Source organism: Anoplophora glabripennis, unplaced genomic scaffold, assembly GCF_000390285.2.
Source record: "Anoplophora glabripennis isolate ALB-LARVAE unplaced genomic scaffold, Agla_2.0 scaffold590, whole genome shotgun sequence".
In the NCBI taxonomy this organism is placed as follows: Eukaryota; Metazoa; Arthropoda; class Insecta; order Coleoptera; family Cerambycidae; genus Anoplophora; species Anoplophora glabripennis.
The window spans coordinates 244195-260163 of NW_019416683.1; the positions used below are offsets into that span (position 1 = coordinate 244195).

The 15969-nt window shown below is 33.4% G+C and overlaps 1 protein-coding gene across 1 annotated transcript; it reads right to left on the minus strand.

Moving 5' to 3' along the window:
* Nucleotides 1-3388: 3388 nt before the first annotated feature.
* LOC108913609 (uncharacterized protein C9orf172 homolog) lies at nt 3389-15631 on the minus strand. The gene is made up of 4 exons (XM_018719175.2): nt 15493-15631; nt 12736-13540; nt 6112-6240; nt 3389-4900 (listed from the first exon to the last, which is right to left on the minus strand). The coding sequence occupies exons 1-4, from the start codon at nt 15607-15609 to the stop codon at nt 3825-3827; spliced, it is 2127 nt and encodes a 708-aa protein (XP_018574691.1). The 5' UTR covers nt 15610-15631; the 3' UTR covers nt 3389-3824.
* Between the last annotated feature and the right edge of the window lie 338 nt (nt 15632-15969).

Below are 15969 nucleotides of genomic sequence, written 5' to 3' on the forward strand. Positions count from 1 at the left end.
AGAGGGCGCCACTATCAATACCCTCAGACCTAGATTATTACAATATAGTCGATTATTACAATAATTACTTAATAAATTTTTCCATTGTTTCTTTTAATTTTATGCCTATTCTAATAAATTGCCTCTGCTGATGTACACCGTGGATTTATCGGTGAGACTACCGTGTTGCCATCTATATTAACACAGCTTACCTATATTTGTATTTGAAAGCAATTCATAATTTATGCCAGAGTCCTCTGGTGGAACTAGCTCATACCTAAAGATAAAGACAGCAGGATAAAATACAAACGAACCCTCGTCGCCCTCGTTCTCGATTTCTTGTAAAATTGTGTTTATTTAATATTGGGGATGTGGAGTTTACTCTAAGAAAAACTAGCAGTGCTGTAAGTTATATATTTTTTAACATATCTAGATGCAAATATAAAGATTTAACGGTTTCTTAATAATATAGTTATTTGGGACCTACCGATTTTTATATTTCAAGAAAAATTTGAATTTAAGTACTTTAATTTTACTATTCGAATTTATTGTAATCTTAAAAGTAATTCCTTAAACTGAATGACGTTTCTAATTTTGCATAGAATCAGATCTTCAGATCCATTCGTCACAAAAAGCTAATGGAGGACAAATTGATAAACAATTAAAATTCTTCAATGTTTATTGCTCAGTACATTGTACAGCATGAGGACAATAAAATTTATGAAAAACTATTATATGAAAAATGGTGTTCTATATTTATTGAAACTGATCACAAAAAAGTATACAACAATAATTTTCTAGTATTTTGGGATAAATAAAACCATTCATAATCAGTCAATACTCTTCACAATGAGCAATGATTTATGTTTTATATAATATACAATCGTCCTTATAGAGATAAAAAAGCAACATTAGAAAAGATAACATTAATAATATTTAATCTTAAAATTTGCAAGAGTAACAACAAGCTAAAATCACAGGAAAGGGTTTTCAATACAACACCTTTATTATTATAAAAAATGAGACACCAACATTAACAACTTTATAAATTTTGTTTATTTTCTTTAATATTAGATTAAAACGAATTTTTCTCTAGTGCGTACCCTAATTTCAGCTAAATACAAGACCAGTATCGAAACTGTTACGAAAACTACAATAATTATTTTACCACCCTACATTAGATTATGAGAATGTTATTGTCAGAAAATGTTTTTTTTTTAAGATATATTAACGGTATTATAATATTCAGCAAGAAATCAGTTTTTGTTGATTGTGACTTGCGTATGGAATCTAAAGAGTGGCCAACTAAGACCAGGAACACATGAAGTTTGTTGAGTATATTTGGTTTGGCTAAACCACACTATAATATACAGGGTGTATTTAAATAAAGGAAGCCTTGAGGCCAAAATATGAGAATCAGACCAAATATACATCTGGTCGCACGCCACAGATACCAGCCCTTGAACCCTCATCAGTATTGAATCTGTCAGTGAACCGGAAGAGCTCATTCGAGACTTGAGCATCAGTTCATTCAATTAATTAGGTATTATATTTAATTTAGCCCAGTAGTGTAGCATTTTTCGTTTTGAAAAGGGGCCAGGCTATGATAAAAACCATTAGAGCTATCAAATTGTGTTGAAATTTTATAGGGATATAAAAAAATATTTTTTTTCATTTCAACTAATTGCAAATGAAGCAACTTTAGGCTGGAGTATATTTAACTCAAATATTTTCCACTCTGTAATTTTGCAAAGCAAATGAAAATGTTCATTTCCTAAAAATACATTTATATGTTTTACTATTTTTGGTGAAGGAATTAGTTTTTTAAATTTTAATTTGAAATTTTATATTACGTATATGACGTCACTAAACATTCAATACGTTCTCTATTAGAGGTCATTATATGTAGTCTCTTCTATGGATAATTGAAGAAACTGGGAGGAAACCATCATTGCCAAATTGAGCCATTTGTCACAAATTAGACGATTTTTTGTTTGCAAAAGTAATTTATACAGGTTGATTCAGGTTTAATCTGGATAAGTTTAGGAATCAATAGAACAGGTTAAAATAATGTTCATTCATGATATAAACTTATTTCCTAAATCGCACCGTTTTGGAGATAGAGGGCGTTGAAATAGAATTTTTTACCATTTTTTTCCTCATAACTTTTGAACCACTCATTCGATTGAAGTGAAATTCGGAACACAAACACTCTTTATGATCTTACATAAGCTCCTTAAGTTTGAACCACCTACCCCTCTTAAAAGTGTATGCTAACCGCCTCTCACATTTCAAAACTTTAAAGAAATTAAATAATTTCAATAAAACAGCTGCACACCACCTTTGCCTCATTAATTTTGAAACTTTTTCGTCTCTTGTTTTTTTTTTCGAGGTAGCGCCCCAGCCGCGTAAATTTCATTTAACGTTATAGCAACCCTGAAAAACAAAACTCGCAGTGATTTGTATAAACTCGTTTGTGGAAATTATCGTTAAAAGTATTATTAAGTTCAAAAGTTATGAGGGAAAAACGGGAAAAAAAATACTATTTCAACGCCCTCTATCTCCGAAAGGATGTGATTTAGGAAATAAGTTTATATCAAGAATGAACATTATTTTAACCTTTTCTATTGATTCCTGAAGTTATCCAGATTAAACCTGAATCACCCTGTATACCTAAAATACCAATTAAAACCATATTATTTGAAAATGTTAATAATCATAAAGTTAATTATTATTTTATGGGTCTGAAGATATTTGCCAAAATGACTTTATGAATAAATTATTATTACTTTTTCAGAAGTATTTAAAAACACATGAATTGTATTTTAGACTATACTCCACGGTCGAAATTATAGAGAGTGATTCATCGCTAGCTTTTGGACTAGTAAGGGGGATGAAGCGTGCCGGCAACGAAAATCCATTGGCGTGTCTGCGTAAAAGGCAACAAGATATAGAAAATAATGAAAAAAGATAATAAAACATAACATCTAATATTTTTTACGGTTTGCTATAACAGGCCCTTTGATCCATTTTAATTATTACAGCATTTTAAAACGTCCCAATTGTGTTTTTTAATTTATAAATTTATTATAGCCATGGAATTAGACCCCTCGCCTACGCTTATGCTATGACGTTTCTCAGGACGGGTTAAATCAAGTCTGTTTACACCCACTAAAAAAGCATTTCCCTATTCCCTACCAAGTGCAAAAGACAGAGATAGAATATAGATCGACGTTCAGTGTAACTCGGTCTCTAGACGATTATAGATTCTATCGATGTGCGTAGCGAGCGGCACAAAGATAAATAATATTGAACCGTATAAAAATCATTTTATATTTTATACGCATTATGGTAATAGTGTTTTTATATTATGTCTTAGTCACTCTTTATAATTTCGACCGCGGAGTATAGTCTATTGTATTCCAGCCAGTAAATAAATCAATTTATGCTTTCGGAAAAATGATTAATGATTTCAAATTTTTTGTTTTTAAATTTTCTAAAATAATTAAAAGTTGGAAGATACTCCATTATCATTTTTTGGTTCAAGATTATCTGGTTACGTTCGACGAACTAAAATTCCTTCATTCTTGAATTGTACACATTTTTACAAATCTAAGGCAAAACAAAATTCAAAACGTATCTTTCAATAAAATGTCACGATAATATAAATACCTACTTAATACTCCACAGCCTTTCAACGAAGATATAAGCATCTTTGAAAAAATTGATAACAAACTGAAAATATTTATTACAGTATTTTAACGTAGTTGATTATATTGGTAAAAGTGTTAATGTTGGCATCAACAGATTCAGTATCATACAATATCTATATAGTGTAGTTAATTTCATTCAGACAACAGATTCTTCATTAAATCAACAGTCCGAACTCTCACTCCAGCATTTTCGACTTTCTTCAAACTCTCCTCGTTCGCCTCGAGCATTAGAATACACATGAAGCTTTTCCCCGAAACAGAGTCCGTGGGGTACACCGTCACAGGTATAAATTTCATACTTTCGTCCTCACAGTACACGACTAGCTGTTTATGGATTTCGGGGTGTTGCCGTTTAAGAGACACCCCGCGTGACCTCAAATGATTTTGTAGATTCTCAACAGCTATTTCTCTATGCTTTTTTATCGTATCAACGTCACCCTTGAGAGGGGCCGATGTGAGAATTAAAGTCTCGGGGTTCTCTAACGGTTCTTTCTCTGGTATTTGTATATTCTTGCTCAGCCTCATCTTCGCACACCTAGACACAAGTTGTCGTTCCCACTTCACCGCGCCTGATGCCGGAGCTTCCGAAATAACACACACCGACACATACAGAACGAGTTTTGTATCTGGATTGTAGTTTTTGCACATTTTCACTAGTTCGGCATACAACTGGGGGCCCATTTCAGACGGTAGCAAGTCTTGCCAACGAACGTAAGTCAGTTCTCCTAAATACTGAAGTCCTTTAGACAGAAATGTTTCTGCTGCTTCGGGATTGGGGTAAAAACACTTTACCGCTCCGGGTCCGTGCGACAGGTACCCCCTCCGGGCCACCTTAGACAGGTGAGTGAGGGTGTCCTTTTGTTCTTTGGCGGCTGCGATTACTTGTCGACACAACGTTCCGATTCGTGAAAACAAACAAGTTTTCCGATGCTTTTCCCAGTGTGCGCGCCTACAAGCCCTTGAACAGTAAGTATACGAGCAGTTGTGGCAATTTTTGAAGGAGCTAGCCTCCGAGGTTGTCGCCAGAGCTGTACGACCGCATCGAGAGTACCGGCAACGAAGCACGGGGGAGGAATTGAAAGAGACTCGTCTCGAGGCGTTTACTGACGCCGATGCTGGTTCGGAACCCTCGGATCGTCGTCGGAACTGCTCAGTAAGGTTGTCGTCTTGGCCTTGGCGACAGGGGCTAGTATTAGCTGACACCGTCTCTGAAAATTTAAAAAAGGCTCGAGAGTTAGTAAGTCTAACATTTTGGATACATAAAACAGAGGCTAGGGTAGAAGACACAAATTGTTACTTGTACTTTTGTATAGTTTTTTATTGCTACTGTTTAAGTTATTATTTATTTTAGCTATAAAAAATAGAACAAGCCATTAACCACAGATTCTTTGGTCGAAAATAATAAGATTTTCATTATGTGACATTTTTTTCGAGAACATAAAATAATCACAAATATTTTTAACTGTCTTTCAAATTTAAATATAATCAATCTTTCTTTTCTCACGTGATACATATATACAGATTTTTCCAAAATGTCTTTGATAAAGTTAATTGTGATAAGTATAATCCACAAACTTATCTTTCAGAGTCGCATCAAGAGCCCGAAGGTTCTCACTCGGAACCACTATCTTTCAACATCTTTTTAAATGATATTAACAAGTAGTGCTTCCCCTACTGTAAATTTTTACTGTTTGCAGACGACTTCAAGTCTTGCCAAAAAAGTCAGAAATTTGCATTTCAATTCACTTTATTTGTATGTAGATAATATGATATATATTCAGTCACACTTTTGCACACACTAAAGTCACACTAGTGTGAATTTGCACCCATGGGATTTTTCAGGTTCTCTAGGTTGGCCGACCTGAGAAATGCCATCTGTTCAAAAAAGATGGTGGTGCGAATTCGAACTAGTGTGACCTTTGAGGGTTAATAATTCATATTTTGAAAAAGAGGTGGCTAAATAAAAGTCCCATTACGTTCTCCTGAAGCATCTGTGATCAAAGGTTAAACGAATTTTTTATATCTAGGTACATAAAGTAAAATTTTTATCCAATTGTTATATTTTTCGTTAACCAAAATCTAAGCAAAAATTCATATCTAACGAGAGACAAACACTCGAAATTTGTGTGATCCGCCATTAGAATTACTTAATCTACAACCTACATCTTGCATCTATTAAGGTTTTTCCCTTGCTCAGTCTAATCACATCCATTAACATCTTAACGGAAGTCACCATATACTTAAACAGAAAACAAATAACCTATCTGCTCGAGCATTTCCCCGCTACGGGTGCTAATTTCGATATTTACATTCGAAACGTTCCCATTTAACTACATGACATTGATGAAGGTTAGTGCTCCCAATGATTTTGAAGGAAATTGTAGAAAACCTGAAATCGAAACTTACACATGTCTCCTACCTTGGAGACTGGGACTGGGGGCTCTGCCGGTAGACGGGAGACCTAGGAGAGAGTCCAGCACGTCCTCTAAGGTGGTGGAGCTTGGAGACGGTTTTAAAGTCGATCCGGTGGTCGTTAGAAGTGTCACATCTGTGTGAAATAAAAACTGCTTAATGTTTAATGCAGTGGAAGGCAGGGACTCTAGCAGTTAAGTAAGTCTTGAAAAAATACATGCTAGAGTAAGTACTTCGTCGGGTGAAATTTATAAAACTTTTAATCGACAAGAACTATTAGAAGAATTATCGTTTTATAGATTTGTTAATAATTGTATTAGTAATTTTCAGTTGACATTAAGCAGTGCTGTTAAACATAAAAAAATGTGTGAAACCTGTTTTGTATTTAACGATTTTTTACCTAATAAATTTATCAAGCTAATGGTCAAGTTAAAAATTGACTAAGAAATTACCAACATAAGTTGTTCCTGGGTGCACATGTGGTCTACTGAATTATAATATGTCACCCTCTCTCCCACATAAGCCTCTGACTTCTGGGTTAATCCTTGCGATTAGAATGTAGGGTAGAGATATTGTTATTTAAACAAAAGTAAAAACATATGGATGTATCAACAGTTTTGTGTTTTTATCAAAATAAAAATAACATTCTTTTTTATTTACATATTCGCATTTGTTAAAAATCTGCAACAAAATGCACAAATGTAAAGTTGAGATTTAGTGCAAATAGTTCACAATTGCGAAAGGGAACAGGAGAATGAGTTTTGTCAAGCTAAAATGTCACGATATGACAAATTGTCACAGAGGAACAGAAGTCCTAAAATCATTCCCAAAGAAATGAATGCAAAATATGAATATCATATTTTAAATTAAAATATTGGTCAAAACAGTTTTGGTGGAGTCATAAATCCAATGAAGATGACGCAAGTGTAAGTCCTCCAAATGCAATAAACCTAGCAAGAAAGTGGAAACAGTGGTTCCCAAAGATCATTGTTTGAAAGTACATATTTACAATTATTGCTAAACCATTAAGTACATCTCAACTGAGAGATGAGAAACACGGTATGAGTAAAGTTTCAGCAAGGTGGGTGTTGAAGTTGTTGATTCTCAAACAAAAACTTCTTTGACAGCAAACTTTTCAAAATCACAAACGCAATCTTCAGCTGGAAAGCTCGTAGCTAGCTGCCTTTTGGGACGAAGCAGGCATTCTTGATAAATATATGTCGGAAGGCAAAACTTATACAAAATTATGTATAGCTACTGATAAAAAATATATTGATTTGTGTCACAAAAATGTCAAAACCAACCCAGCCTTTGTGACTGTAACTTCTCTGAGCTGATATAGCCTGAATTTGGCTTCACTTGACTTCTTTTTATACGGAAAAGACCCAGCAACTATCCTTATGGAAAACCGGTCCTGATAGTCCTGAATATGTCAATCAAAAAAGTCCATGGGACCTACATCTGAAAAACTACTGTTCTGAAGCTACAGCCTTCTGAAGTTATCGAATGCACCTGCTCGTTCAATGATTTACGGGCGAGTAAAAGCAAATATTTCTTTATAAAGTGACCAAGCTGGCTGTTTATTGATGTATTTTCGTGTGCTGAATGCGAATCCGTGGTCAATATAGGTGTATCAACCTGTAGTCTTCAGAAAATCGGTGAAGCACCTACTGAAGAACAGAGATAGCGACACGTACTGCTTGAGCGACATCTTATGTTTTTACGCATGCTGAACACTTATCTGTCATCAGCATATCTGCAGCATTCCTCAGTCTTCAGAAAATAGCTGAAGCACCTTCAGAGAACTTGACTTGATAGTCATCGAGCACATGGATTCAGATAACTTCAGAACTTCAGAACAGTAGTTTTTCAGATCTAGGTCTCATGGACTTTTTTGATCGACACATTGAGGACTATCATTCGGCAAAGTTTCGTTCCATTTAATCGGAACCGGTTTTCCATAAAGATAGCTGAGGGTGCCGCACCGGGTTGCGGGTTTAGCACCTTAAGGGTGTCATTTTGCAGATGATAGCCAGTCGGGAGAGGATATAGATGCCTATTTTGAAGGCCAATAGAAATAATTATTTTGTGGTGGAATAAAATCGCTGCATGATAAGTGGCACAAGTGCATTGAGATTAAAGACTCCCTTGTACATTGTGGTTTGATGTTATGATTTACTTTCATTCTAAAGCTTTAAATGTGCTCGGTAAATTAGCCAATTTATTCTAATGTGTAAAAAGGTGCCACACGTACAGCGTATTGTAACAATTTCTTGAATAATTTACAGTTAAAATCTGATAAATGCAAAACAAGTGTAAAATTCTTGGGATATTTATTTTTATTTGACACAAAATGCTTTTATAGAAGATATTTTGCACAAATTCTCAGTATTATCTGAACAACATAGTGATGGCCTTGATTTTATCTTCATTTTAATGAATTCTGTGTACCTTGAAATCATCAATAAGCTTTATCTAATCTAAACGATGCACTTGCGATAATTTTTATGCAAATTAAGCGTTGGTGTCATTACATTTTTCGTCTTTCCACGTTAACGTAACTTTAAATTTTTATTTACATTTTATTAATAAATGGAAGATTTGCCTACTTAACACAGATGTACGAGCGATGTAACTGAATATAGAGAAAAATTGTATTAAATATATGTATACAGTGTGTCTCATAATTAGTGTCCAATAATTTACCACTTGATTCTTTTTCATATAAACATAAATTATAAATTTTGACATCGTGAACGCCCATTAAAAGTCGAAATGGATCAACATAAAATTTTTCAAAAATTTTAGTCAGGGGCGTCTCAATTGGGGGGGGGTCGTTGGCTAAAATTTGCCCCAATTTTTTTGCTTGTCGAAATGTTTCAATTCAGATGCCAACATATGATAGACTCATTTCCTCTACAAAAAAGATACTCTATTTCTTTCGATAAAATACTCCATTTCCAAAAAAACGGATCTAAGCATTTCATTACATACATTAATAAAATTGAAAAAAATCTTCTTGAATAGCTAAAATGAGTACATGTACCAATATGAATCATCATATCATTATACATTATAATAAACAACGTGAAAAGTTCTTAGAAAACTTTGTTATGGCTGTCTCAAGCAGGGAGAGGGGCTCGGGTAAAATTTGCCCCAAATTTGTTGCTATTTTCAAATTTAAACAGTAAAATTTAATAGATCTGAGTTTTCAATTAAAAATGGTAATGTTGTTCTATATCGAAAAAGTAATCCATTTTCGAGAAAAATCGGTTTAACACTTTCTGTGTGCTTTTCTAAGCACTTAAATCCGTGTTTCTTGGAAATGGAGCATGTTATCGAAAGAAATAAAAAGTACCTTTTTTGTAGCGGAAATGAAGTCTATCATTTGTTGGCCTCTGAATTTGAAAATGTCGACAAGCAAAACAATTGAGGCAAATTTTAGTCGGCGAACCCCCCAATTGAGACGCCGATCAATATTTTTGAAAAATTTTATGATGATCCATTTCTATTTTTAATGAGCATTCATAGTGTCAAAATTTATAATTTTCCTTCAACCCATTTCAGAAATATTTAAAAAAAGCATTTTTTGAGGCCCCATTTAGGGGACTCCCTTAGGCAGTATTTCTCGACCCATGTTTATATGAAAAAATATTCTTATTTTTGGCAATAGAATCAAGTGGTAAAATTATTGGACACTAATTATGAGACACCTTGTATAAGTACTTACCGACATATTTTTTTAAATTGGGTTGTCTAAAATTTATGAAAATGATCATTTTCTTCAAAATTCAATCTTAATAAAAAGTGGAAGTACATTTTAATTTTCAAAATTTTCCGCAATAAAAAACAACTCTATAAACTTTTTTTTTTGGTTTCTTATGTTTCTATTTTTTTTTTAGTCTAATAAGAAAGCAGAAATATATTTTTTTATTTAATTGTACTAACGTGCTGCAAAATTCAAAATTTTTTTACATGTACCACTAGATCTGTGAAGGATGACCCGACATTCATTTCAAGGTATATTTTGTTGTCTCTTCTTTCTTTCATATTCTTTCTTTAACTGCTATGAACTTTTCAGGCATTATTTCTCTCAAAATTTCTTGCATGTGGAGATACTTGCACAATAAATATCCCAAGTCTCTTGAGATCAATTATTGATTGATAGATAAAAAGTTGGTTAGTATATAAAAGAAAAGAATGATTACAAAACAGAAAAAATGGAAAATTATACAAAGCCAGAAGCAAAAAGCAGTGCAATCAAAATTAAAAGTGTAATATTTACCTCTAGTTTGGACATCATACAAAATCTCTCCTAAACAGTACCTATTTCTAACTCTGAATGCAAACCTAAAAGTGCAGACAAAAAAAAACGAAAAAACTAAAACAAAAAATGTAAAAAATAAAACAATTTATTGATGAAAAGTGTATTTTTACAAACATGCATCTAACCCTAAATAATGACATGATACATAAAAAATACAACATCAGCTGAAATCAATATAATAAACAGTGCCAAAAACAAAATTGCACTTGCGTCGTTAATGACAATATATTTTCCTTACGACTAAAATGAAGATATGTTAACTTATGTTTAAAAAAACTGTACAAACATAGAAATATATATTAGTACACAGTAATATATTTTATACTCTATACTATTAACAATTATTAAATTTTCTCAGAAATAAATGTATTTTGATTATACAAGAATCGAATAAATAAAAAATACTACGCAAAATTATAAACATTTTGTGACCTTTTAGCTATTGCTCTCATCAATAAAATATAATACAAACGGCCCATACAACAAAATCACTGGTCTTTATCTGCAATAAAAAAATATGTAACTTTGCGCAATATTTTTACTCTAAACAGAAATATTTACAATGACTATCCTTTATTTTTTTTCTAAATGTAGGTCAAATACTTTTCTAATAACGCTTGCGATAATATCAATAAAAACTTTAAAAAAACATCATTAGGCATCATCAAAACCATCACAATTTACCAAAAACCGTAAACCATGAGGTGACATAAAAGCATCCCTTTTATGAAGCTTAAGCCAACAATATCTGTCGCCTTAAGGGTCATAAATGTTAAGTTTGCTCGCTTGAAAGCTCTGTCAAAAACCGTGTCATAAAAAAAAAAGAAAAGAAAATAAATACAAACGTACAGGTAGCACCAAAATGCACAATGTAGAGAGCAGGACTTATTTTAAAATTTATACACAACTTAACCGAAACGAAGGTAAGACACCATACAGTCCGACAAACATGACATTCAATTTCTTGCTAGAAATTGTTGCTGTGGGTAAAAGCTTATCATTTACTTATTTGCAGAAGGCAACAATACGAGTCAAAAATAAAGCAGCGTTCACCTCATCCAAATTTAAGAATAATTTATCGTATAAACTTTTGCTCTTGAAACCCTTGGTTTTGAAATACAGTGTTAAAGTTTTCACAAAAATGTCTGTAAATATCCTCTAACAATAAAGCGGTATTTAGTGTGAAAAATGATTATACCAGGCGTTCAAAATGGCGTCTTTGTACCTTGACATATATTTGAACATTAAAAAATGTTCAAAAAATATCTACAAGTAGATATAATATTTGGTGGGTGAAACATACAAGTATATGTCACATCTTAAATGTCATTGCTACTCAATTTCTGGCACAAAGCATTGCTTTGTACCTACTGGCAGAGAGCGACCTACTAATCTATAGGTACTATGCTTGACCAGTGTCGCTCTAGGCGAAATAAAGTTCTTTTACAATTTTTTAGAGTATTTGTTTCCCATGATATTTAAAAATATATAACATTTTTCAAAAACTGAAATATCTCGTATCTCAAAACTGACGGTATCAAGGGAAAATACTCTAAAATTTGGATCAGGAATACGGTCTTTCATTTTTGGCATTGTTGTTACACCCTGTATAAAAACAACGAAAAAAATGCATCAATGTTCTGGTATTTGATCATTACTAAAATGCAGTTAATAAATTCATCCGCGATTGCAAAATGAAACATTATTTTTTTTCATTAAAACAATGTTATACATGACATTTAAAAATAACTAGTCAAAACAACACTGCATTTCCAAATATGTTCAGTATACAGTGTGTTCCTATTTATAATGGTACAGGCCATAGGGGCGTCAAATAACACCATGTTATTACATTTCAGACAAAAAAAATAGTGCTTAAAAAAATTAACGCCGTTTTAGGAATTGTAACTGAGAAAATTATCGGATAAGTATTTTTAAGACCTATTTAGTATTTGAAATTTATTTCTCTTTTACTTATAATGTAAAGGACCTGTATACTCATAAATTAGAACACTCTTTATACTCGATGAAAATTTATGAAGAAGAATGACAAAATAAATTTGTGAACAAAAAAATTGACCAAAGTACCAAATTTGTTTTTTTTTTTTTTAATAAAAGAAACACTTCTAGTTGCCATCTGGTACAAATTTAGCAAAACCGATTTATATATTCCTTGTGTCTCAAAAATCCCATTTCGCACGCCACAAATAGCTTAACAAAGGACACATCTTTCATTTTGAGGCATCGAACAGCAACATTTTCCTAGACCCACCTAGTCACATTATTAAGCGATAACAGACTTACCATTATGAGCTTGCAGATCTAACCTCAGAGAAGAGGGCGGTACAGGGTTGTGACTTTGGCTCTCCGAGAGCGTCACCGGCGTCTGCGGCGAATCCAAAGGCCTCGTCCCGACGAAGGAGCTCTCCAACCAGCACAGCTTCTGACTGCCCCGCGGACTCACCGAGCTGGATCTCTGGCTGGCCGTCTCTTGACTCTCGTAGCTCCGGTCTCTGGTATCTTCCGGCCTGAGTCCGCTAACATAGTGTACGATAGCCGAGGTGACCTCCTTGATAGACGTCTGTATCTCGGGGCTCTCCTGGGGCTGCTGCGGATGTGAGGAGTTCTGTGAAGATAGTAAAGAGCTAGCGAGACGTTCCGCGGGTGTCCTAGGTCTGCTGAGTCTCTCCTGCGACCTCCAACCCATGTACGGCTGTCTGTAACTGAAACTAGACCTTACGGAAGAAGGCGAGATGCTCCCGTTGGGCTGGCGGGTGTTGAAGCTGCTTCTGGTTGAAGCGCAAGGTGACGATGCCGTAGAATTTAATTTAGAAGTGGACCACCGGACGAACGGTTGATTGCCTGGGGTGGGACTGAGGATGACGGGTGACTGAACGTTCGAGCCCAGGCTGCTGAGGGAGGTGGTTTTGCTGCCTGTGCCCGTCCACCTTGCCTCTCGGGGTGAGTGTTTCTTGAGCAGGAATCCCTCCCGGGGGATTTGGGATTGTTTGTACCATTCGGGGATAGTGAGCTTCTGCAGGGAACGCTGCACGCGGAGCTGGTGTTCAGACATCACCCGTTCCCCCTTCTGTAGCTCATTCTCTGGTGGCTGGAACAAAACTTGGATTAGTGATGGTGTTACAAAATTACAGCAACAGTTGCAAAAAATTAAAGAGTGGGATATACACTGCTTTTTAGGGGACGATTTCTAGGCCCACATACAGAACTTTTGTGTTGAAAAAATATTGAACTAATTTGCTTAAAAAGGTGTCTGGTAAGTATCTGCTATTCTCTCGGTAGAAAATATACTTACACTATACATGTGAAATACTTTTTTCGTTACAAAGTGATAAATACAAACAGGTGTTTTCTTATTTTCAAAAAAATTGAATTTTTCATAAAGTTACAATATTGTGAAATTTGGAAAATGTAACTACGAAGCATATCTAATTTCGATTGATTATGAAAAAGAAATACTAATCAGCCAAGTGATATTAATAGATTCCACAATAAAAATTAAGAAAAATTTTCCTGAAAAGTGCTCCAATTTTGAGGATGAAAAATTTAATACCATTTTGAAGCATATCTCAGAAAATCATTAAGCAATTTCATTTTAATTTGATGTTTATTCTTTATTAAAATAAACAAGTATAGCAAACACATGAAGTTTAATAAATAACGATGTACCACAATACACAGTTGTCATAATTGATACCTGCAGTAGAAATTTGAAATATATTTTTTATCAAAAAATTTAATTACATGTTAATTTCTACTTTTCACAGTGGCATAACATTTATTATTAATAAAAGTTCTGCAAGAATTAAATTAATGCGCTACTCCTTTTTTTTTGTATTTACATGAAATTATATCTGACGATGGAGGTCACCTATATCCATATCAAATCAGAAAAAATTGATTTAGTTTCCGAAATATGCTTGAAAATAGTTTTCATTTGTTCAACTTCAACACCCTGTTCTATTTGAGAAATCAAGCATTTTTCAACAAAACTATTATTTGAACTACTGTACTGTTGATGACGTATTGCCAATTACATTTTGGCATGAAAATTCGCTATGTGAACATAGATATCATCCACTATAAAATAAATTAAAATATACACATTTTCTGCAACTGCCACTGCACTTACTGAAACACTTTGCACCTCATATATTTGAGTAGCCATGGATTTTTATAAAGTTGTTTTTTTAACTGCTATAATCGCCTACTAAAGGCTTCGCAAACAGTTGATAAAAATGTTATGCCAATTTGAGACCGTTATCTTATCTGCTATTGTAATCAGTTATAGAAAATTCAAAGTGTGTATTGTATTGTGATTTAATCTTTTGATATTTCTGTATCTACGTAAGAAAGATTCGACAACAATGACAAATAATTATTATTATACAATTCTATCATTATCATTGATAAGAAATATTCCATAGATGCTTCACTGCTATATATAGAGGAATGAGTTCGATTTACAACCGATATTAAAACAAAATTGGGGCTGGAAGATGCTTTTATATCTGGGTAACAACATTTAATACATAGAAAGAAAACAATTATGTACAATCAAATTCCTTAGTATCTTCGGATGAATGAAGTGTGTGCCAAATGACTTCGGGTCCGTAACACTTCAGGGCAATAAAAAATTACAAATATTTTCAAGTGAAAAAATGATATTAACGAATTTTATTATTATTATTTTTTTATTATTAAAAATATGTACTTGTCTCAATCTAACCTTAACCTACCTAATCTAATTTAACCTAACCTAACCTAACTTAACCCAAGCTAACCTAAACCCACTTATCCTGAGGGAACATAATCTAAATCAACACAAAACAGAAAATTACAGATTACACGAGCAATTACAATGAAAAATTAACAGTAACGAACAACATCCACAACATGGAAGAACAAAAACCCCTGAGTGCTTATCTTAGTAAATAAATGTATTTTTGGGCAAGTTACTTATATGTATTTTTTTTGACCAATAGAAATTGATGAATACTGTATCTATTTGGAATTGCAACTTATTCTAATTGTAACACTTACAACTTTTATCCCATAAACAAGTATGGACCCATCCGGAAGGTCAGAAGGCGATGGACAAAGTAATGGAAATAATCCTTTTTCAGGAAAATTACCGCTATTAGAATGGACAAGAGACATTTTGCAAATGACAAATTCTACAAATTTTGCGCCTTATGGAAGTTTGTAAGTATAACTTAGAAATTCACTTCACGCACTGGAAGTAAATGATTAACGAAGCAAACGACTTTAATGACATTTAACAGTAATGCACTTACTAGATCCAGTAGTAGGTAGGTATAACATGCTAGATAAAAAAATAGCTGTTCAGAAATCTATACAGGGTGTGCCAAATTGACAGGGATCAATCTGATGTGAAAATAACTAATTTGTTTTAATATTTAAAATGGAAACTTATGTTTTTTATGGGTCCCTATAAAACATGATGCAGTCGAAGGGAACATAACATTTTTTTAAGTTTGTGCGCAAAAATTATTTTTA

Coding starts and splice junctions, on each gene's coding strand:
- LOC108913609 (XM_018719175.2), bottom strand. CDS start 15,609: ATGTCTCTTGTCCATTCTAATAGCGGTAATTTTCCTGAAAAAGGATTA. Junction 6,241..12,735: donor AGATCTGCAAGCTCATAATG/GTAAGTCTGTTA, acceptor TATTTCACACAG/ATGTGACACTTCTAACGACC. Junction 4,901..6,111: donor CCCCAGTCCCAGTCTCCAAG/GTAGGAGACATG, acceptor TTAAATTTTCAG/AGACGGTGTCAGCTAATACT.